Source organism: Balaenoptera musculus, chromosome 1, assembly GCF_009873245.2.
Source record: "Balaenoptera musculus isolate JJ_BM4_2016_0621 chromosome 1, mBalMus1.pri.v3, whole genome shotgun sequence".
In the NCBI taxonomy this organism is placed as follows: Eukaryota; Metazoa; Chordata; class Mammalia; order Artiodactyla; family Balaenopteridae; genus Balaenoptera; species Balaenoptera musculus.
Genome location: NC_045785.1, coordinates 15,872,993 through 15,897,513, shown reverse-complemented (window position 1 = coordinate 15,897,513; position 24,521 = coordinate 15,872,993). Strand labels below are relative to the sequence as shown.

Here is a 24,521-nt window from a genome sequence, read left to right as displayed (position 1 = left end):
AGATTTGCACATAGGTTCACCTTAACTTTTTAGTATCTGAAACTATTAAGGCTTTTGGGAGCATAAGATAAACCTGAGTAAATTGAGAATAATACTAAAACCATTATTGATTTCAGGCATAAATCCATGTTACTTTGCATAGTACATCAAAACTTTACTTAGAGCTATGAGGATATTTTGTACAACACAGTGAATATAGCCAATATTTTATAATAATTTTAAATGGAGTATAATCTATAAAAGTTTTGAATCACTGTATTGTAACCTGAAACTAATATAATAATTGTAAATTAACTATACCTCAACTTAAAAAAGAAATTGTTTAAGGTCATAAAAATCTAAAGCTAGAATGAACTTTCTTGTCAATCTTAGTGGTCCAGAGGGAGGAAGTAACTACCAAGGCCCCATGGTAATAGCAAAGATGGTTCTAAAGATCTAGTCCACTGCATTCCCAGAGTCCTATTGCCTTTTTTCTATATCTTTTTGCATGGTTTGATTAATATAGAATTCTGTGCCACTCAGGCATTTAAACTCCTCTTAGGAACTTTCAACAAGTGCTTAACTCCACAGATATATTATTGAGTGTGTCCTGTGTGCCAGGTGCTTGGGGGTCCATCTGTGAGTAAAACAGATTCCTGTGATGGAGCTTACATTCTTCCTTTCTCAAAATGTTGTAAGACTGATATTTAAATGGCCTTTAAAATAATCACTGCTTAAAATATATTATCTAACCATTATAATTAGTATCATAGTATATATCAGCACAGTTTATTAGCTGGCTTCATGTTTTTCTTTTTGAAAATATAGTTTGTGACCTATTTTGCCTCATAGGCTGACCCTCAGTTTGATGCTTCAACAAGTTTATAGGCTGAAAGCATTTCCGTTTGATTGCTGTATTCACAGCGGTGTAGGTGAAGCTAAGGTGTGGAGGACTCAGGTTAATGTGAAGTTCTATGACAGCACTTCGTAAACTGTGGAAGTATGTTCTAAGACTTCCACATACCGTCATGTGCAATGTCTAAAATTGCTAGATAACCTTTCCCATATGCAGTAATAATCTGTAACGGGCGAACTGTAGGAAGCATTGTGGCCTGAGATTAACCAGGCCTGAACTTTTGCCAAGGAGCTGTCTTCCTTTCAAGATAAGAGGTTTTCTCACTTCTTTTTTTTTTTTGAAAGCTTATAGTAGACTGTTTAACCTGGTATCACCAGTCTTGTAGATGAGGAAACAAAAGCTCAGAGGGTTTATGAGGTTGTCCAGTATTGAATAGCTAAATGGTACCATAAATAGGATTTGATTCCAAGTCTTTTGACTCATCCATTCTTTTTTCTCTGAGGAGTTCAGCAGCACTTTACATTAGTTCTTGCATCACCATGCCCTGTAATTCGCTTAGTCTAGTATAAAGTTATCAATATGAGTACCAGAATAATTTAAAATAAAAATACCTGTTATTGCAACTAAAGTTAATTTACTTTAGGTAAAAGGAAAAGGTGCTTCCGGGAGTTTTATTGTGGTCCAGAAATCAAGAAAAGCACCTCAGAAGTCCAGAAACAGAAAGGTAAGAAGTCTGTACCAGTTTGAGCACTGTAATACTCTTACTACTACTAACAATACAGTGCTGACTGAGTGTTCACTGTGTGCACTGTGCAGGATGCAGCCTTTCTATGAAGGCCTGGAGAGGTTATCATTCATTTGCTCATTATGGTTCAGCCAGAGAGTAGACGGGACAGTGTGTGACTCCAGGCACTCCAGCCCCGGGCCCGTGGGCCTAACTGCCCTCTGTTGAACTATGGGCAGCTGTATGAGTTACACTGCTTTTTTGTGAAATACCTTTTAAACTAGAAGAGGCATACAAGTACATGTTTACCCAATATTAGACCCTAAAACTATACCTTAAGCCAGTTTTTCTTTTTTGTAGATACTAACACTCCCCCTCCTCCAGACACGTAATTTCATTTATACGATAATAAAGTGAAATATGTAATATTTCCTGTGTGTCAGTAATTGAAATCATGACTATCCCTCTGCATCTCCAGTGTTACAGCACTGGAGATTTTTGTACTTTCTTTATAAGGCTTTCAAACTTTCAAACTTTCAAAATGAACTTTTTTGTACATTGCTCTCTGGTGCTGCATGATCCTTTTCATTCTTTGTTATTGAAGGCCAAGAATGTATTAAGACTTTTAATACCTTTTAATTTTTATATGTATTTTTAACTCTCCCAGTTCAATTTTTTTTTTATTATTATTATCTTTGGCTGCATTGGGTCTTCGTTGCTGTGCGTGGGCTTTCCTAGTTGTGGCGAGTGGGGGCTACTCTTCATTGTGGTGCATGGGCTTCTCATTGCGGTGGCTTCTCTTTGTTGCGGAGCACAGGCTCTAGGTGTGCTGGCTTCAGTAGTTGTGGCACGTGGGCTCAGTAGTTGTGGCTCGTGGGCTCTAGAGCGCAGGCTCAGTAGTTCTGGTGCACGGGCTTAGTTGCTCCACAACGTGTGGGATCTTCCCGGACCAGGGATCGAACCCGTGTCCCCTGCATTGGCAGGCTGATTCTTAACCACTGCACCACCAGGGAAGGCCCTGAAACTTTTATCTCCAAGAAATTGCCACTCAAGTGACATTACACCACTGTGGTATGAATTATTTGAATATTTGCTAAAAAGGGATAGCTTTCTTTTGCTTACTTGATTTGGCAGTCAGCTTGGGAAAGCCCTTGAGTTGAATATAGAAGCATTAGAAAAGAAAGCTCTATATCCTGTAATGATGATAATTTTTGATATTACATTTCAGAACAGGAGCTCTGCAGTGGATCCAGAACCACAAGTAAAATTGGAGGATATCCTCCCACTGGCCTTTACCCGCCTTTGTGAACCTAAAGAAGCTTCCTACAGTCTCATCAGGAAATACGTGTCTCAGTATTACCCTAAACTTAGAGTGGACATCAGGTATGAGCCAGAGGCCTGGACTTTAAAGCACAGATGTCTGTGTTACTTCCTTAGCCCCTTTTTCATGAGAAAGGAGAAAGGTTAAATATTCAGTAAGGATTACTTTCCGCTGAGCTAGGAATAAAACCTTTTTTTGTGGGTTTTATTTTTTGTCCCATTATATTTTCCTTTTCATATCTCCATATGTAGTTTCTTTTTGAAACTCAAACCGCATGTTGACTTTCACAGGACTCTGATAGAATAACTCTTTTCATGATGTCAGCTGCTAGAATATTCAGCATTAAACTGTGTCCTCTCAGCTGCTTATTATTTTTTAAATTTTTTCTAATTTTTTTATTGTGATAAAATACACATAAATGTAAAATTTACCTTCTTAACCATTTGTAGTGGTAACAGTGTTTAGTTGTATTAAATACTTCCGTAACGTGCTACCATCGCCACCATCCATCTCCAGAGCTCTTTTCATCTTGTAAAACTGTGACTCTGTACCCATTAAACAAGAACTCCCTGTTCCCCCTTATCCCCCAGTCCCTAGCAGCCACCATTCTACCTTGTCTCTACAATGTTTGACTCCTCTAGGTGCATACTTCATACAAGTCGAATCATACAGTATTTTTGTGACTGGCTTATTTCACTTAGCTTAATGTCCTTAAGGTTCATCCATGTTGTTGTGCGTGTTAGAGAATTTCCTTTCTTTTTAAGGCTGAATAATACTCTATCGTATGTATATACTACATTTTGTCTGTCCTTTTGTCTCTCCGTTCATCTGTCGTTGGACACTTAGGTTGCTTTCATATTTTAGCTATTGTGAAATAATGCTGCTCTGAACATTTGTGTACTAATATCTCTTTGAGACCCTGTTTTCAAATACCCAGAAGTAGAATTTCTGGATGATATGATAATTCTATTTTTAACTATGTAAAGAACCACCGCACCATTTTCCACAGTGACTGTACCATTTTACATTCCCACCATCAGTGCACAGGGGCTCTGATTTCTCCATATCTTCACCAGCACTTATTTTCTGGTGTTTTTTTGTTTGTTTTTTGATAGTAGCCATCCTAATAGGGAATGAGGTGGTTGGTAGCTCATTATTTTTTATTTAGAGGTATAACTGAGAACATAGGAGAATTCAGGCTTCTGTAGCACTTCTACATAGAAATAGCATAATATTTTCATCATTTAAACATTTAATGTAAAATTCTGAGAGAATTTTGATAGTAATTTATTTGTAAAATAATTACCACTTAAAAGCATCTAGACTGATTAGACTGTCACATTTGCTTGTGGATTCATGCAGACACATTGTCTAAATTTGTAATTCACAGAGTTTGTGTTTTGAATGTGTTTGTGTAACATCTTTGTTATATTGACTTCTGGGAAATTGGGTTTAATCCAGAGTCCTTTCTACAGACGATTTCTGTATTGGATGCACATTGTCCTGATATAGTTTAGTACTGGTATTTACTTTGGATTACTGAGGCATACAGTTAGAATTGCAGGGGTTTCAGCCCAGAAGCCACATTTTCAGAAGAGCACTTAGTGGTCTTCAGAGTGGCCAGTTAGTGAAAGTGCAAGTGCCAAAGAAAGGGGAATCATAGAAGCAGAAAATTTGAAATTAATATCCTGATTTTTTCATGCTTCTTATACCCTGATTATGAGCCACAGATAAAACTTTTGGTCCAATACGCGTTGTTTGGCGCATTTAAAGATGGAAATACATTTCAGTCTTATCTCCTGTTACTCTGTTTTTGGTGACTAGAGACTGTATCCTCCCCCAGCTTTTTTCTTTCCTTACGGTTCTACTTTACTTACATGAGACATGCTGGTGATTGCAGTGTAACTTTGCTCTATGTCTTTGGGAACATGTCCTGTTGTCATTTTATGTTGAAACAAAATTTGCCGGAAAATAGGTGGGTTGTCAGCCCATAGATGATGATGAACCTGAAGACCTTTTCTTATTACCTTATTAAATAGTAACTTCTTTCTTTGAAGCTCTTTTTTCCTTTACTTTGATTTTCTCTACCACTGACTGTAGTGGAGTCCTGCCATGCATACATTTAACGTGAAAGTTGAGCCTACTTAACGCTTGACTGACCAAAAGAACAAGAAAAGTACAGTTTTAAAATATGAGTTGTCTGTCTGTACTTGGTGTCTATAATTTCTCTCCTCCTACTTTCTCTTAAACCCACTTTTGTCACACTTTACCCCCACCATTTTACCTGAAGTATTTCTTCCTGTCAGTGTCACTGAGGGCCTCCACATTGCAAATTACAGTAGTCAGTTCATAGTCCTTGACTTACTTGCTGGTCTTTCTACCAGCATTTGACACAGTTGATGGCTCCCACCTGCTTGAAACACTTTCTTCACTTGCCTTTCAGAACACCACACCTTTCTGATTTACCTCCAGCTTCACTACCCACCCATTCTTCCTCAGCCTCCTAAGGATTCCTGATTTCCCATCTCCTGACTCCTTAATGTACGAGTGCCCTGTGGTTAGACCTTAGGCCCCTTGTCTTTTCTGTCCACATTCACTTTGAATGAATGGTAATTCTTTCCATTCTCAAAGCTTTAAATAGCACCTCTACAATATTAGTATACAGGTATATAAATCTGGCCCACACTTCCCTTCTAACTCCACATTTATATATACAGACACCTATTTTGACATCACCGCTTGTGTGGCTAATTTCACATGTTCAAAACTACACTCCTAAAACTCTTGATCCCCACCCCACCCTTGCCCCGCCCCTCCTGCCCCATCTCTCCCGCCCCACCAGAAAGGCCCTGCACTTCCCATACCTCCTCCATCTCAGTTAGTGGCAATAACATCTTTTCAGTTGCTGAAGCCACAAAAACCTTGGGTTTGTCCTGGTCTCTTTATCTCACACCTAAATGTAATCTATAAAAAATTACTTTGTCTTTAAAATATATTCATAAACGGACCTCTTTTCATTACCTTCACTATTTTCACTCTTTTCGAAGCCACCATCATCTCTCACATGTATTAGAGCAGTAATCTCCTGCTTCTCCCATGCTCCGTCCCTTTCAGTCTGTTCTTAACATAGCAGTGAGAGTGAGACTTTTAAAATGTAAGTTAGACCATACCACCTTGCTACTCAGACCTCCCAGTGGCTTCCCAACCACCTCACAGTCAAAAAGTTTAAAGCTACAGTCTTTAAAATGGCCTACAAGACACTATACTTCCATTGCATCTCCAGCCTAATCTGCTACTACTCTTCTCTCCCTTACTGGCCTCAGAGACTTCACACTTGGCTGTTCCCTTTGCCTGGGTGGTTTTCCCCCATAACCCACCTTGCTCACTCTTTTACTTCCTTTAAGTTTTTACTCTCATATCACCACCACATGCCTGCCTTGATTACCGTACTATTTTTTAACCATTTATTTTGGAAATTTTCAAACATACACATAAATGTAGAGAGGACATAACCATCATACTAACCTAATTCCTAACTAAATTAATAATTCCTTAACATCATCCAGTACCCAGGCCATGTTCAGATGTCCTCATTTGTCTCCAAAATGACTTTTCACAGTTGGTTTTTTCAAGTCAATATCCAGACATGGTCCACTCATTGCATTTGGTTGATAGGACCATTTAACTTACATTTGCAACCTTTCCCTCCTCTCCCAGCGTGCAGAATTCTATTTCTCTGCCTTATTTTTCTCCATAGCACTCATCATGTTCTAACATACTATGTATTTTATTTGCCTTTTTTTAAATTACCTGTTTACCCCATTAAAATGGCAGATTTTTATATTGTTCACTTCTGTTTTTCCCAAGCCTAGCACACAGTACATGCTCAATAAATATTAGTTGAATGAGTGAACTAATATGGGCACTTCACCTGGCCATTTCACTCCAGGAACTTTTGCCCTGGCACATATGAGATGAGACATGAATTTCTGCTACCATACACTGGAGGCTATAGAGCATTGTGGTAAAGAGCACAGACTTTGGAACCAGACCCTTATGTTTAAATCCTGAGTCTGTCATTTCTAGCTTTATATCCCTGAATAAGTTATCTCTTTGTGTCTTGGTTTCCTCATTGATAAACAGTGTATAAGTCATAGAGTTGTTAGGAACCTTAGTATGTGTTAAGCACTTAGAACAGTGCCTGAGACTTCCCTGGTGGTCCAATAGTGAAGACTGCGCTCACAGTGCAGGGGGCCGGAACTCGATCCCTGGTCAGGGAACTAGATCCCGAATGCTGCTGCAGCTAAGAGTCCACATGCCGCAACTTAAAAAAAAAAGATCCTGCATGCCACAACAAAAATCCCACGTGCCACAACTAAGACCCGGCCCAGCCAAATAAATAAATAAATAAAAAACAGTGCCTGGCACGTAATAAGAACTCATCTAATGTTAGTATTATTAGTCAGTCTCAATTCCAATGTAGTTCTCATGGTATGAGCATCACACCATACTAAATATGATTCTAATGTTTAAAGACTTTTTATATAACATGCAAGTCACCTCCTTTATTTGTTAACAATGTTTTTTTCAACCCTAGAGAAAAATGGGGTATGTTGGCTTTATATAGGCTTTGGGTTGGCCTCTAAGAAGGTGCTCTCAGAGGTAATTCTGTCATAATGACATTAGAAATCAAATTTTAATATCTAATCCTTGTGTGTGGTATAACTTCTTCATATTCTCTTTGATTTTTCTCTTTCTGTGCATACCAAAGTATGAGCATAGCCCAAGATTCAGTTTTACCCCCTATACTTTCCTCTAAACATATTCATTTCTTTGGACATCCCTTAATTTCTTCACAGTTTAAACTCTTTAATTTCAAGAGTCTTTTGATCTTCTTAATTCTGTCCATGCATTGCTAACAGATTGATGTAACTCTTAGATTCCTGCCACTCAGAACCCCTCCCTCCCTTACCTTCCATTCGCTTTGTGCATTGCTTTCGTTTTTATCTCTCAGTGCAGACTAACTTTCTCCACAGTTGAAAAACACAGCCACCAACAGTCACTCACTATTCCCTGCTTTCTAATTAAACTGGTCTATTCATCTTATTTTTAAAAAGAAAAACTTGTTACAATAAATATAAAAATTTGTTATAAATTTGTTATAATAAACAAATTTGTATAAAATAAATTTGTATAGGGCTTTTAAAAACATTTTAGTTTGCATTGTTTTCTGTAATTCTCAAAATAGACTTAAAAATAGGTATTCCTACCTCAATTTTGCAGACAGAAATCTTACCCTGGGTTACCTGGCTATTCACTGGTGAAAGCAGAACTTTATTTCATTTTTCTATTATAACCTCTTGCTTTTTCCACTGTCCAGGGCTGTCTTATATTGGAAAGTGCAGGCCTACCTAGCATAGTAAGTAAAAATGCAAAATCTGCAATCAGACTGCTCACGTTCATAACCTGGTTCTTCCACGGCCTGGCTATGTGACCTGGGAGAAATGACTTAATTTTTCTGTCACTTAACTTTTGCCCTTCAGTAAAGTATGGGCAATAGTAGTACCTATTTCTTGGGGTTGTTGTATTCTCTTGTTTATTCCACACGTGTAAAACATTTACAGCAGCAGTTAGCACTATCATAAGTACAAAATGGTGTGATACAGACTAGAATTTTTTAGAAAGAGGAGTTGTGCCTGGGATTTAGCAGTGAGTTAAAAAGATGGGGATTGATTGGGCTCCGTCCAGTCAAGATGAGGATCCAGTCGGGTCCCATCCCATTGAGATGGGTCTAGAGAATGTGTAGAATTTAGATGGGATGATAGAGTGGAGAAGGCATCTTAAAGGAGCTTCATGAGAAAATTTCAGAGGCAGGAGTTAGCATTCTTTTTGGGGAGTGGAAAGAAGCCTGTGTCTGACTGGATCTAGACTAACAAGGGCTGGCACCAGGCCATGGAAAGCTTTGAAGCTGGGTGGAAGCATTAAGACCTGACACCTGATCAACTGAGTAACATATTAAAGGAGGCCTTTATAGGCTTATTGACCTAATAGTGGTGTGCACTATGAAAACAGTAGCATAGTGCCCAGAAGGGAGACTATGGTGGCTTGTACTAAGGTTATAACAGTGATGAGAGAGAAAGGGTCAATCTGAGAAGCTTTGAAGCACTTGGTAAGTGTGGTTTTACCTGAAGGTAGGAGTGAGTGATAGAACTGTGAGATTTCTAAAGGCCCAGGATAAAGGTGTATACTAAAGTAATGATTGGTATTGCTGAGAAAACAAAAATATTAAGGGAACCGATTTAACTGATAACTCATTCCTGAAGCATTTGAACCTTGGTTAAGAAGATTCTTCTCAGGGAATTCCCTGGCGGTCCAGTGGTTAAGACTCCGAGCTTTCACTGCCAAGGGCCTGGGTTCAATCCCTGGTCGAGGAACTAGGATCCTGCAAGCATGGCGGCACGGCCAAAAAAAAAAAAAAAGATTCTTCTCAGATTAGTTGTTTAATTTGATACAAGAGACTAGGGTTTCAGGGCTTCCCTGGTGGCGCAGTGGTTGAGAATCTGCCTGCCAGTGCAGGGGACACGGGTTCGAGCCCTGGTCTGGGAAGATCCCACATGCCGCGGAGCAACTAGGCCTGTGAGCCACAATTACTGAGCCTGCGCATCTGGAGCCTGTGCTCCGCAACAAGAGAGGCCGCGATAGTGAGAGGCCCGCGCACCGCGATGAAGAGTGGCCCCCACTTGCCGCAACTAGAGAAAGCCCTCGCACAGAAACGAAGACCCAACACAGCTGTAAATAAATAAATAAATAAATAAATAAATAAATAAATAAATAAGAGACTAGGGTTTCAGTGGTTAACTTAAGCTCTATGATCCTCCATTGGAATCTAACTTACAGAGCAACTAATAGTAAAATTGTTTGACACTTAAATGATTCCTTCAGTTGTGTTCCCAAAGCTCTATGCACATGCTTCAACACTGAACCTTATCATTCTCTACCCTAATTATTATTTATTCATCATCTCTTAAATTCCTTGAGTTTAGTGACTAGATCTAAGTGTTTATTCCTGCATAACCATAATAAATACTCAGTAAATACTTGTGGGGTGAATGACTTTGAGTGTGTTTTGGGTTATGGCATAAATCATATTTGTCCTGAATGGAATAGCACTGGCTTAGACATACTTGGATTGTGATTTGGCGGAGAGGGAGTTTCTTCATTTGGAGTGTCAGGATGTACAAGATTTGATAGCATGGTTTCTGCTCTTTAGCACCCTGTTAGAACAGGGGATCCCCTTCACCCTTCCGCCCCAGACATGTGGATAATGTAATTAATAACTCTAGTGTCAGCTCAGGCTGTAATGCTTAGTGGTTAGAGAAAAGATTTAAAATTTCTTCTCCAAACAAAAGTATCAAAGCTCGATAAAGCACCTCAAGTGGTAATAGTTTGGACCTCATCGTTCTGCCCCTCAGTGGGCTGCCAAGTTGTTAATCTTTTCAACTTAACTTATCAAGTAATCAGTTTCAAAGAAGTCTCATGATTTTCTGCTCCTTGGGTGCTATTCTAGTAATTCTGGGGAGGTGAGTCAAAACACATCTCTTAACTTTTGGGTTACGATTAACCCTTTCTTCAGATGTCCTGTCGTTGGCCTGGGTGTATAGCTTTCCATTTTGTCTTGTTCCATACCACAGACCCCTTTAAGCCCTAAGTCACCTTGATTGATTTCTCCCTGCACCTGAGATTCTTCACCCACCATTCAGGCCATTGCTCCTTGACAGAGCAGCTTTTGCGTCAACACTTTGTTCTTATGTGTTTCTATTTTGTTTTTGTTTTAATATTTTATTTTACTTACTTTTATTTTTTTGGCTGCGTCAGGCCTTGGTTGCGGCACGCGGGCTTCTCTCTAGTTGTGATGTGCAGGTTTTCTCTCTCTAGCGTGGCGCGCAGGCTCCAGAGCGTGTGGACTCTGTAGTTTGTGGCACGCGGGCTGTCTAATTGAGGCGCATGAGCTCAGTAGTTGTGGCACCTGGCCTTAGTTGTGGCATGTGGGATCTTAGTTCCTGGACCAGGGATCAAACCTGCATCCCCTGCATTGGAAGGCGAATTCTTTACCACTGGACCACCGGGGAATTCCTGTTCTTATGTTTTTAATGATACTCAATTTCTTCTTGCCTGCCATTTGGTTTTGATGACCTAGTTTTTTGTTTTTGTTTTTGCTTTTTTTAATACAACCCTCTTAAGGCAGAGATACTATGTTAAAAACAACCTATTTTCTTTCTCAGGGAATTGTGTTTTATTAGGCTGACTTTAGATACTGGTTTGTAAAAAACAACTCCATTTTTTGTTAATGTGTATATACTTTTAAAAAATCAGGGGCTTCCCTGGTGGCACAGTGGTTGAGAATCTGCCTGCTACTGCAGGGGACACGGGTTCAAGCCCTGGTCTGGGAAGATCCCACGTGCCGCGGAGCATCTAGGCCCGTGAGCCACAACTACTGAGCCTGCGCGTCTGGAGCCTGTGCTCCGCAACAAGAGAGGCCGCGATAGTGAGAGGCCTGCGCGCCGCGATGAAGAGTGGCCCCCGCTCACCGCAACTAGAGAAAGCCCTCGCACAGAAACAAAGACCCAACACAGCCAAAAATAAATAAATAATTTTTTTTAAAAATCAGGAATTTTGCTGCAGAGAATATCAGAATTAGATGGGACTTTAAAGATATCCATTCTTTGCTTGATTACAAAGTTTGGTTGCTATTATAGTCTGATGGTAAAAAAGAGGTTTTTGGAGTGCCCTGGCAAGTTGGAAATTGGTTCTGTATGGTTCATGGTTCTGTATGTACAGGTAATGACTTAGCTTCTTTGCTTGAAGAAAAAAGAAATACCACTTATTAAGGGTGCCAACAATTTATTACTTTACTGTTTTAACAAAGTACTACACATCTAATAGGAATCAGAACTTCAGTTCTTTAGAATAACCCTGGTTCTGTTTTTTTCAAATCTTACCTTCATTAATATATTTATTGTTATTTTATGTTTTCTCTGCAGGCCTCAGCTGTTGAAGAATGCTCTGCAGAGAGCAGTAGAGAGAGGCCAGTTAGAACAAATAACTGGCAAAGGTGCTTCTGGGACATTCCAGGTTAGAGGCTAAAAAGGCTTGGTTGTAGAGAAGTAGTTCTCAAAAGTTGTGGTTTCAGGACCTCCTTATACTCCAAAAACGTATTGAGGGCCCCAAGAGCTTTTGTTTATGTGGGTTATGCATATCAATATTTACCATATTTGAAATTACAACTGAGGAAAATTTTAAATATTAATTCATTTAAAAAATAATAAACCCATTGCATTTAACATAAATAACACTTTTTATGAAAATTATATTTCCCATAGGACTTCCCTGGAGGTCCAGTGGTTAAGGCTCTCTGCTCCCAATGCAGGGGATACGGGTTTGATCCCTGGTCAGGGAACTAAGATTCTGCATATGCCACGTGGCACGACCAAAAAAAACCCTGTATTTCCCAAAATAAAAAAAATTTTAATGAGAAGAGGATTACTATCTATCACATTTTTACAAAAGCTTTACTGTCTAGCTTAATAGAAGACAGCTGGTATCTGTTTTAATATATTTTGGGTTACATCTATGAAGAAAATCCAGCTCACACAGGAGTACAGTTAGATAAATGTGGAGTATTTTAAGATAATTTTCGGATAGAGGTTGATACTGTTTTTTGATAGTATACCAAAACTCAACAAATGATAGTTTTTTGTAATAGCTTTATTGAAGTATGATTTATACACCATAAGATACGATCATTTTATGTTACAATGTATAATTCAGTGATTTTTAGTAAATTTACAGTGTCATATAACCATCACCACCGTCCAATTTTAGAGCATTTCCATCACCCAAAAAAGATCTCTTGGGCCTGTTTGCATCACTCCCTGTTCCCATCCCCATCCAACCTGTTGATCTATTTTTTCTCTGTATAGATTTGCCTTTTTACATATTTCATGTAGGTAAAAATCATACATTATGTGGTCTTTTGTGTCTGACGTCCTTCACTTAGCATAATATTTTTTTAGGTTTATCCATGTTGCAGCATGAATCAGTACTTTCATTCCTTTTATTGCCAAATAGTATTCCACTGTATGGATCTGACACACTTTGTTTATCCATTCACAAGTTGAGTTATTTCCACTTTTTAGCTATTATGGTTAATGTTGCCTATGAACATTTATGTCCAAACCTTTGTGTGGATATACATTTTTATTTCCCTCGGGTATATAAGTAGGAGTGTGGACTGCCTGGACTATATGGTAAATTTGTTTTAAGAAACTGCCAAAGTGGCTGCATCATTTTGCATTCCCACCAGCAATGTATGTATAAGGGTTCCAGTTTCTCCTTATCTTTGCCAACACATGTATTGTCTTTTTTAAATTATAGCCATACTAGTGAATACAAAGTGGTGTCTCATGGTTTTGGTTGGCATTCCCCTAAGACTACTGATGTTGACCATTTTTTCATATGCTTAATGGACATTTATTTATCTTCTTTGGTAAATGTCTATTCAAATCCTTGGTCTATTTTTAAAATTGAGCTATTTGTCTTATTATTGAGTTATGAGTTATATAACTAGATACAAGTTCCTCATCAGATACACAATTTGCAAATATTTTCTCCTAAACCCATGCTTTCACTTTCTTAATGGTGCCTTTTGAAGCACAAGTGTTTAATTTTGATGAAGTCCAGTTTATCATTTTTTTTAATTGTTTGTATTATTGGTGACATATCTAATAAATTATTGTCTAGCTTAAGATCAGGAAGATTTACTCCTATTTTTCTTTTAAGAGTTTTATGGCTTTAGCTCTTACGTTTAGGTCTGTGATCCATTTTGAGTTAAGTTTTGTTTATGGTGTGAGGTAGGGGTTATAAATTCGTGTTTTTGCAGGTGGACATCCAATTGTCCCAAAACCATTTATTGAAAAGACTGTCCCTTCCTCACTGAATTGCCTTGGTACCTTTATCAAAACTTAATTGACGGGCTTCCCTGGTGGCACAGTGGTTAAGAATCTGCCTGCCAATGCAGGGGACACGGGTTCGAGCCCTGGTCCGGGAAGATCCCACATGCCGTGGAGCAACTAAGCCCGTGCGCCACAACTGCTGAGCCTGTGCTCTAGAGCCTGCGAGCCACAACTACTGAAGCCCACGTGCCTAGAGCCCGTGCTCCGCAACAAGAGAAGCCACCACAATGAGAAGCCCGCGTACCGCAATGAAGAGTAGCCCCCGCTCACTGCAACCAGAGAAAAGCCTGCGCACAGCAACAAAGACCCAACACAGCCAAAAAAAAAAAAAATAAAAAAAAATTAAAAAAAAAAAAAAAAACTTAATTGACCATGAGTGTAAGGGTTTATTTCTGGATTCAGTTCTGTTCCATTGATCTGTATGTGAATCCTCATGCCACGATCATGCTGTCTTGATGACTGTAGCTTTGTAGTAAGTTTTGAAGTTGGGAAATATAAGTCCTCAACTTTTTCTTTTTCAAAATTATTTTGACTATTCTGGATCTTGTGCATTTCCATATGAATTTTAGGATTCACTTGTCAATTTTCACAAAAAATCCAGCTAGGATTTTGGTAGAGATTGCATTGAACCTATAGATCAATTTGGGAAGAATCACTGTCTTTACAATGTTGAGTTTTCCAATCCATGGACATTCACTGTCTCTTCATTTATTTAGATCTTTAACTTCTCTCAGCAGTGTTTTGTAGTTTTCAGTGTACAGGTCTTATATTTCTTTTGTTAAATTTATTCCTAAATATTTTACTCTTTTTCCATGCTATTGTGAATGGAATTTTCTTATTTTCATTTTCAGATTGCTCATTGCTAGCCTATAGAAATACAGTTGGTTTGTCTTTTGATCTTGTATCCTGCGACTTGCTGAACTCATTTACTAGCCCTAGAGTGTTTTTTTCTATAAATTTTTTTTTTAACATTTATTTTATTTTTGACTGCTTTGGGTCTTCATTGCATGCGGGCTTTCTCTAGTTATGGTGAGCGGGGGCTACTCCTCATTGTGGTGCACGGGCTTCTCATTGGGGTGGCTTCTCTTGTTGTGGAGCACGGGCTCTAGGCACACGGGCTTCAGTAGTTGTGGTGCATGGGCTTAGTTGCTTCGCGGCATGTGGGATCCTCCTGGACCAGGGCTCGAACCCATGTCCCCTGCGTTAGCAGGCAGATTCTTAACCACTGTGCCACCAAGGAAGCCCAGTTCTAGAGTTTTTTTGTGGGTTCCTTGGGATTTTGGGGTGGATTCCCTAGGATTTTCTACATACAGGATAATGTCATCTGCAAATAGACCATTTTACTTCTTCCTTTCCAGTCTGGATGTCTTTTTTTTTTTTTTCCCTCCATGCCTGATTGCACTGGATAGAACCTCCAGTACAGTGATGGAGTAGATGTCTTTGTCTTTTTACCCATCTTAAAGGGAAAACATTCATTCTTTCACCATTAAAGCTGTGGGTTTTTCATAGATGCCTATTATCAGATTGAGAAAGTTCTCTTCTGTTACTAGTTTGTTGGAAGTTTATTACGAATGGCCGTTGGATTTGTCAAATGCTTTTTCTAAAACTCTTGAGATGATCATATGGCTTTTGTCCTTTATTCTGTTAATATGATATTACATTAATTGATTTTGTGGTATTAAAATACGTTAAAGGTGCCATGTGGAACCTGAAACCGTATCAGTGAACTCCTTGTACTCTTACCTTAAAATCCTTTGCTCTGTCTTGAACTTTGAGTGTATCTTTTAACCATAATTTTATCACTTGGTCATTTGAAGAAGAGTAGTTCATTGAATTATGCAGTTTAAGTGTTGGGAAATTATTGTGCTCATGATGGTAGATACAAGTTTTCCACAATTTAAATTTTCTCTTGAAAAGTTGAACTTATCATTGGCAACAAATACTCTTAGTTGTTTTCCTTGATATGACGGGCTCACTTAATTCATTTTCAAGAAAATGTCTACCAGATACCCAAGTCTGATTAAGCATAGTTTATCTGTTAATTGTTCCTTCAAATAAAAAGGATATTCCATGAAAAATGCAGCTAATTCAGCTCACAACTCAATCACTAGGTGCTTTTCCTTGAGACTACCACCATCCCTCCAGATGCAGCTGACATGCTTTATAAATTCTTCCCACTTTGCCCCATCAAAGTATCAAAAAGACATGCATTGGAGTTGAGATTTAATAAAATCATTTTTATATCAAGGACATTCCTAAGTGAAACTGGGTTTTTTTTGTTTTTTTTTCTTTTAACCATAAGCGTATAGCAGTAAAGAATGCAGTAACTACTGGTACATTTCTGTGCCTCCACCTTGATTTGTAGTAAGGTAGCAGCGGTTTTACCCATCATTGTTTTTCCACCATTAGTGCAAATGTCATCACAGTGAAAAAAGCAAATCACATCTTAGTATTATGAAAATAGTTTTAACCTTGCAGATCCTCTGAAGGGATCTCAGGAACCCCAGGGGTTTTGTGGACCTTTCTTTTGAGAGTCAGTATTGTAGACCATACCTCAGTTTGTCCTTTAACCTTTTGGCTTATTGGTGCTAACCTTTGTTCCCCAGCCTTTTGTCCTTGAAGTATGCTATATAATTTTCTTTTGTATGATACCCTAAATATTTATCAAACTTTTCCTTTGCTGTTTTCCTTACAGGATTAAAAAGGCTATTTATTATTTTTATAAATACTCCATTTTTCAGATTCAGAAAAAAGGAAGTATTCTCAAAAGTGTTAATTTATTGTGGTCATAACAAGTTAACCTTCTTATTGGAGTAGAGCTGTCACTCTCTTTGGGTTAGGTTGGCTTCTGCTATCTTCAGTTGGATGGAGGGGTGGATAGAAGGAGGAAATATCCCTAGGAGGGTTGGGACTCCTCAGTTAGGTTGAATACCTGAAGAGTGGGAAGAGAAAGTCCCTAACCTGACAATTTATTGTAAAACATATCTGTGCTAATGCAGGAACTCCGACCCACCTGGTGCAGAGGAGTCTTGTCTTGACCTGCTTTGGGAGAGTGTTGTCTTGATGCTTTTCTCTTCCTCCTTGGAAAACAGCTGAAGAAATCAGGGGAGAAACCCCTGCTTGGTGGAAGCCTGATGGAATATGCAATCTTGTCTGCGATTGCTGCCATGAATGAGCCGAAGACCTGCTCCACCACTGCTCTGAAGAAGTATGTCCTGGAGAACCACCCAGGGACCAATTCTAACTATCAAAGTAAGACTCAGAGTTGAGCACATTTAACGGGGATCCAGGGGATTGTCTTGTGAAAGGATCCCTAGAGATCATGCTGTTAATGATAAAGCACTAACTACTGACTGAAAACCAAGAGGGAACAACTTTACAAACTTATTTATTATTTACAAAAAAATAATCAAGACTTATCCTTGATTTACAGTGTCTGCTGAGGATCAGAATTTGATTTTACTTTGCTATAAAGATTTTTCTGATATTTATTTTTATTATAATAGAGACAAATTTGTAGGTTCGAAACACCTCTCAAGTATAGTATCTTTTCACCGACTTCTGAATGTTTACCAGAACATCTAATATCACCCTGAAACCAAGCCATTGTTTTAAAATACTTACCACTTAGGTTATTTCTTATTGACTTAAGCCTTAAACAGAAAATACTTTTTTTCAGTAAAGTATATTTACCCTTTCAGGTGGTGATTTGAGATTAGAAACCTTGCCTTAGCAGCATTATCACATATAGATTAGTGAGAGTGTATATTTTCTCAGTGAACTATGAGAGTAGGCACAATGGTGTAGGGTGAGGAATATGAAAATTAAGTAACAGAAAATGCATACTAGAATATATTGTTTTAAATGAGAAGCTAATTTTGAAGTCTTTTTTTTCTTTAATAAATTTATTTATTTATTTATTTATTTATTTTTGGCTGCATTGGGTCTTCGTTGCTGCACGCAGGCTTTCTCTAGTTGCAGCGAGCAGTGGCTACTCATGATTGCGGTGCGTGGGCTTCTCATTGCAGTGGCTTCTCTCGTTGCGGAGCACGGGCTCTAAGCACGCGGGCTTCAGTAGTTGTGGCGTGCACGCTCAGTAGTTGTGGCTCGCGGACTCTAGAGCGCAGGCTCAGTAGTTGTGGTGCACGGGCTTAGCTGCTCCACAGCATGTGGGATCTTCCCGGACCAGGACTCAAACCTGTGTCCCCTGCATTGGCAGGTGGATTCTTAACCACTGTGGCACCAGGGAAGCCCCTGTATGGCTGTTTTTTCTCTTTCCTTACTTTAGGTATGTACTGTGTTTAATTGTGCATATTGACCCTGTAGATTATTCTGTGGTTTTCTCTTTTGACCACGTGTTATAAGAGAAGATGAATTTGGTTATTAACCTTTTCAGTGTCACTAATAACTGTGGCAGCTATTTATTTGGACACTGAATCACTATAAAATGTATTTTTATGTGTTTTTATATGAAAGATGAGAACTGGTGAGGCCTTTAGGAGCCATGATACTGTTTTTTTACTATTTGCTGATTCTTGAGAAATTGGTTTTCTCTTTATAGATATCCTTCTAAATGCTTATCAGTACTTATAGGCACTCAATAGATGTTCGAATGAATAGAAATGAGAGATTGAGTTTTAAGTTGGCTATTAACCATTTATGTGCGACTGTAGGGTAAGTCATTACCCACCCTTGGCTACTATTCCACTTTTGTGCAATGAGGAATTTGACACAGTGGTCTGTAAAGTCTCTTCCCGTTACAATTAACTCTTTCCAAATTTATGGACACTTAATAATAATTTAGTGAATTAGTTAAAAATCCCTATGACCACAAGGGATTCACTTAGCACATGTCAGGACAATAAATTGAGGTATAACTGATTGTGGTTGAGGGAATTATCAAATCTGAATAAATAAGTACTTTCTTCATTTTTGAATTTATTGTTCAGTGCATTTGCTGAAGAAAACCCTACAGAGATGCGAAAAGAATGGGTGGATGGAACAGATCTCTGGTAAAGGATTCAGTGGCACCTTCCAGCTCTGTTTTCCCTATTACCCCAGGTAAGCACCTAGCCCATAATGTGAAGTAGTGGTCATTGCAAATTTAAAATCTGACTCCAGATTAAAGGTTTGGCTTAACTTATTTTGCCCTTATTATTGTTATACTGAACTGAATATACTTGAAAATAAAGACTACTTAAGGCGGTATTGTTTTAGAGCTGAAGGTTTTCATATAAGAACAGGGGGATTGGGGCTATCCTGCTGGAACTTATTGTTAGGCACATGTTCCTGAAATCAAGCGTTGAATTCTTTGAGATCCTTGGCCAGTCATTTAGATGTTCATTCCTTCTAATAAAGAATAAAGTACATGGTAATGACAGGAAGATTATTAGAGGATTATATATGTTTTAATGGTCCAGCACCAAGTAGGGAGAGCATTGGCTACTTCTAAGAATCCTAGTCTGCCTCTTCATACTATAGAGACAAGGCTATTTATTTGAAAACTTGTCTCTTATACATATCTTATTTATTCATTTAACCAAAAAAATGTATTGAGCACCTCCTATGGACCAAGCATTTTTCTGTGTACCCGTGCTTTCGCCTTCTTACACTTTCGTTTCTAATAAAGTGCCATGACATGTACCACTAAAACCTATTTCAGCAGTATAGTGTAGCTTTCTTATATGGTTCTTTGTGCATAAACATAAGTGTTACTTGATTGAATGTATATTATTTGAGTTTTTCAAATGTTTAAATATTCTTAAAATCATACACGTACAGTGTTATTATTTAAGGACTTATTAATCAGTGGGATCAAGTTTTCTACCATTAAGGACAAAGAAAATTTAGAATATCCTTGCTGAATTTCTCAAAAACTTTGAAGAGATTCAGGCTTTATGACACTTTTGAGGTCTTTTGCCAGTATCATAAAGGCAAAAAATATATACTGCTGTGTAGGCTGTTCACCGCTGTATAGACCATTCACTGCTATATATTCAATGGCTGATAACAGTGCCAAACACATGTCAGGCGCTTAAATAATTGTTTACTAAATAAATGATGGAAGTATCAGTTTTATTAAATGGAGAGAGGAAGGGAATGAGGTATGGTCTGGGACTTTTATAGATTTGTCATAACTTCATATGTTTGTTCAAAATAGGTTAAATTGTACCTGATATTTGTAACCTAACTTGACATAATTGGGGAGGGTGGGAGGAAGTGGGTCATGTCCAGGGAAGAGCATATCTAGGTTCACATTCTTTTCCTTGTCCTGATGGGACTTCTCTTTACCTTTTTTTTTTCTTACTAGCCCAGGAGTTCTGTTTCCAAAGAAAGAGCCAGATGATTCTAAAGATGAGGATGAAGATGAAGATGAGTCATCAGAGGAGGACTCTGAGGATGAAGAGCCACCACCTAAGAGAAGGTGGGGACGTGTGGAAAATGCTTCTCAGAGCCGAAAATGACAGCACTAGGAGGGGCTGTGGAAAGTGTTTGAACAGTTCAGGATCCTTCTCAGATTCTTTGTGTATCATTTGAATTTGTCTTGTTCTTGAGCATTTAGAGGCTCTAAACTTGTGAAACACTGTGAATATGTAATTACTCTTTGGTCAAACCTGTGTGTGTGTGTGTATGTATATCCATAGTTTGGTTATTTGAAGAAAAAGTATTCCATATTTTTCTAGGAAAAACATGGAATTATGTGTAGACTTCAGGAATTGGTTGAGTTTTTATACAATTTTAGTAAAGCCTTTAAGTAAAAAGTAACAACCCACATTCCTCTTCTTAGCCTAGGTGACTTCTACCTGTACTGTTTCTTTTTTGGCAAAGTATCTGGTCGTCCTGGTGAAGTGAATCTCTCAAGTACTAAGTAATTGCCTTTGCTCTTTGGTTCTCACAGGTTGCAGAAGAAAACCCCAGCCAAGTCGCCAGGGAAGGCTGCATCCATGAAGCAGAGAGGGTCCAAGCCTGCACCTAAAGTCCCAGCTGCCCAGCGAGGGAAAGCTAGGCCCCTGCCCAAGAAAGCCCCTCCTAAGGCCAAAACTCCTGCCAAGAAAGCCAGACCCTCACCCCCAGTCATCAAAAAACCTAGTGGTAGTTCTTCAAAGAAGCCTGCAGCCAGTGTGAGAAAGGAAGTGAAATTGCCTGGCAAGGGCAAATCCACCATGAAGAAATCTTTCAAAGCAAAAAAGTAAATTTTATACGAAGAAAGGGTATCATGATGAAACTCAAAATCTTATTTTCTAAGGTCAGTGTGCATTTGTTTTAGTTTGATGCTTTTAAAATTACATTTTTTTCCTCCCCTATGAACGTTATGGGGAGGGAATATAAATAAACCAGTTTAGCCATTTGTTAGCTTTAGGTGCTCTTCTTGGTGCCTGCCCCTCCCCCCGCACCCTCCCTCCCAGTCATTTTAATTTCTGCGATAATTCTGGACTTCCCTGAACTGTATAATCTATACTTGTCCTTTTTTCTCCCCCCACCCCAATCCTCTTTCTTTTTTTATGGTCAGCTTTGGCTTTTTTTTTTTTTTTTTTTCTTCCAGTTTTATCTAAACAGTTGCGAAGATTTTTATATTTGTTAGAAAGCATCAAGAATGGGATGCTAGGTGCTGGAAGTGAAAAGGAGGCAGGCAGTATAGCACTGGCTAAATCATGAAGCCTCCTGCCTGGAGACTTCAGTTATAGCTATAATAACTAATCTTATTTATAAAACCACTCCACTAGCCCTTTCTCTCCAACTATAAACACAGAGATGTCTTAGCTTTGGGAATAGGCCAAAAACATTATGATTTCATTCAATTCTGAAGATGCACGACTCCTTTGGGCCACTTTTCACATTGATCAATTTCTAGGTATTTTTCATTGGCCCCTGGGCATTGCATTCCCTCAATAGCAAGCACAAGATCTCTCCACCACTTGGTTTTTGACTGAAGGGGAAATACAGGAACATAACTGAATTTGTGATTTCTGGTGTCACCTGTGTTACCAAAAATCAAAACATATAAAATCTTCTTGATCAAATGTTTAAATATATTTTTTAATATTTGGAGCATGAGTTGTCACTTCCTCTTTGCCTTTTTTATTGGAGAGTTACACCATTGCTAATGTAGAAATGTTAAGTGGAAAAACATACAATTTGCTAAAATAAACTGTGGGTTTTTTCCCCTTCTTTCTTTCCATAGCACTTTTGATAACAAGCAAGTGGCTTCCTTTTTGAGTTATTTAAAAAGAGAAAAGAAAAAACAAATGAAGCCCGACTACCTAACCCTTTCTTATTTGTATTTGTTTTAGTATTGTGAAGTTGTGTTAAATAGCACTAGCTTTCTAAGAAATATTGATTTCTGGTTATCATTTATCTTCCCTGTGGCACTTGACATTTTAATTGTCTTAAACTTTTTGGTGTACATCTTCTGGCCCCTTGAGTGCTGCCAGAGGCGAAAGATGTTTGTTTAATTCATTCCATTTGCATTGTCTCCTGGGATCCCATCTGCAGCCTAAAGTGTGGCTGGGAATTGGACTTGAGAAGATTGGCTTGAATTAGATCCATAATCACGTGTGATCCCATCATGAGTTTATTGGAATTTGTGTTGCATGTAAGGCAATCTTTCCTGTTGTAAATCTTCCTTTTTTTATGTACATATATTTTGAAAAATATGAATAAACATGAAATTTTAAAAGCTGCTGAACTGTAGCTTACATTTAAAAGTTTCCAGTATATCCTCTGAAGTAGCCATAAGTGTTACACTTACTTTGAGTCTTTTCCACTCCTTGCACTAGCCACCATCCATTTTCTGTTTAAATACAAGCTCCAGTTTATTTGCTTTTTGAATTTTTATGTGGATGGTAAATGTTTCTAACTACATTGAACCTGATTATTTAATGCATAAGAGATTTTTAAAAATCATTTTGTATTAAGGTCCTTGTTTTCAAGATCATAAATTCCAGTTTTTCATGTTTAATGTCTACATATGTCCTTGGACTAGAAAAATACAGCACTGCAAAAGAATTGATAAACCCTAGAGACCTAATTCTAGAAAGTAATTCTAAATTTCTGTTATGCTATTTAGCAGGTAATAATTCTTAATAGTACAGTTGTTAGGAACCTGTGCTAAGAATACTCTTATGGAATCAAAAGTGGCAGGATTTTGGTTGGTTTCTGTGTTTTATGATACTGTTTTATTTTAAAAAGAAGGCCTGAACAGTCACCTGGTGGCTATGTTGTATATCAGGTACGCTACCATAGAGTGAGACACTTAGATCATTTAAGGTCCCTTCCTACCCTGACACTCTGTTAAATTCACAGAATTCAGGTAAGGACAAAACTGTCCTTGCTTTCAGCATGGGAAAAGACAAGAGGGCCATTGCACTCTTCCAGGGAAAATCCCCAGCTGTCAAAGACATGCACCTTCCTGACGTTGAGACAAAAAGTTGTTTGGGTTTTTTCCCTTCCAGCCATTCTCAAGGAGCAGAACACAGTTTTTACTTCCATGTTACATAAAGGAAAACAGCAAACCCAAGAGATAACCCAGCAATTCTTCGTGTGGATCAGTGGCTTCAGTACTCTCTGTTAGTGGCTTTTAGTGAACTCAGCTACAGTGTTTCATATGTCCTTAAACCACCTACAAACTGCCTTTGATAAATGAATCTCACAAAGTGCTGGGAGAGAGATTGTTGGCTTCTTAAAGCTCAAATGATATACCATTGCAGGAAGGGTGGAGTCTCCTTAGTAATGTGACAAAAGCATTCAACACAGGTAGAAATCTATCCTAACCACCCACGCAGATTTAACTAAAGGAGGCCTGGTCCAGTCATGTCTATTGCTTATAACAGGAAAATTACTTGGAAACAAGAGCTAGGTAATATACCAATACCTTTGATGTTTTTTCCATCGTTGCTCTTTTATAAAATTTTGTCAGCCCCAGGATAGGCTTGCTAACCTATCCTTACACCTACTTTATTTATTTTTTAATTTTTTTTTTTTTAATTTATTTTTGGCTGCTTTGGGTCTTCGTTGCTGTGCACGGGCTTTCTCTAGTTGTGGTGAGCAGGGGCTACTCTTCATTGTGTTGCGCGAGCTTCTCACTGCAGTGGCTTCTCGTTGCGGAGCACGGGCTCTAGGTGCACGGGCTTCAGTAGTTGTGGCATGTGGGCTCAGTAGTTGTGGCTCACGGGCTCTAGAGCACAGGCTCAGTAGTTGTGGTGCACGGGCTTAGTTGCTACGCAGCATGTGGGATCTTCCCGGACCAGGGATCGAACCCTTGTCCCCTGCATTGGCAGGCAGGTTCTTAACCACTGTGCCACCAGGGAAGTCCCCTTATACCTACTTTAAAGAACCTAAGAAGTTATTCTTGCTCAGGCCGAGATACCCTTGCCATCCTCATCTGTCAGGAGAAAGAGGTTAAGCCGGCCTTACACGTGAACTGCTGTACTTAGCCAATTAAAAGAAACCTTAATCCAAAAATTTAGGATTATAATTGAAGTTTCTCATCTTTGGAACCTGATAAATCACAATTCTTTGGGTTAAGCAAAAGTTCTAATCTTATCCATGAAGAGAAATTCTATTCTTAATTGGATAAAGACCATTATTAAACTGTTTCCCCCTGTCAGTCAGAGGTTCTGACGACATTAC

The 24,521-nt window shown here is 38.5% G+C and overlaps 1 protein-coding gene across 8 annotated transcripts in view; it reads left to right on the top strand.

Annotated features, from left to right (window-relative positions):
- HP1BP3 (heterochromatin protein 1 binding protein 3) overlaps positions 1–24,521 on the top strand; it is a 37,841-nt gene that overhangs the window by 12,958 nt on the left and 362 nt on the right. For 5 of the 8 annotated variants that reach the window (XM_036853652.1, XM_036853622.1, XM_036853671.1 and 2 more), the window contains 7 exons: positions 1,479–1,559; positions 2,788–2,942; positions 11,922–12,012; positions 16,985–17,144; positions 18,842–18,953; positions 20,203–20,316; positions 20,791–22,068. In XM_036853652.1, the coding sequence (XP_036709547.1) occupies positions 1,479–1,559; positions 2,788–2,942; positions 11,922–12,012; positions 16,985–17,144; positions 18,842–18,953; positions 20,203–20,316; positions 20,791–21,085 (1,008 nt within the window). In that variant the 3' untranslated portion in view covers positions 21,086–22,068. The other 3 variants (XR_005020060.1, XM_036853630.1, XM_036853678.1) reach the window with 3 other exon arrangements.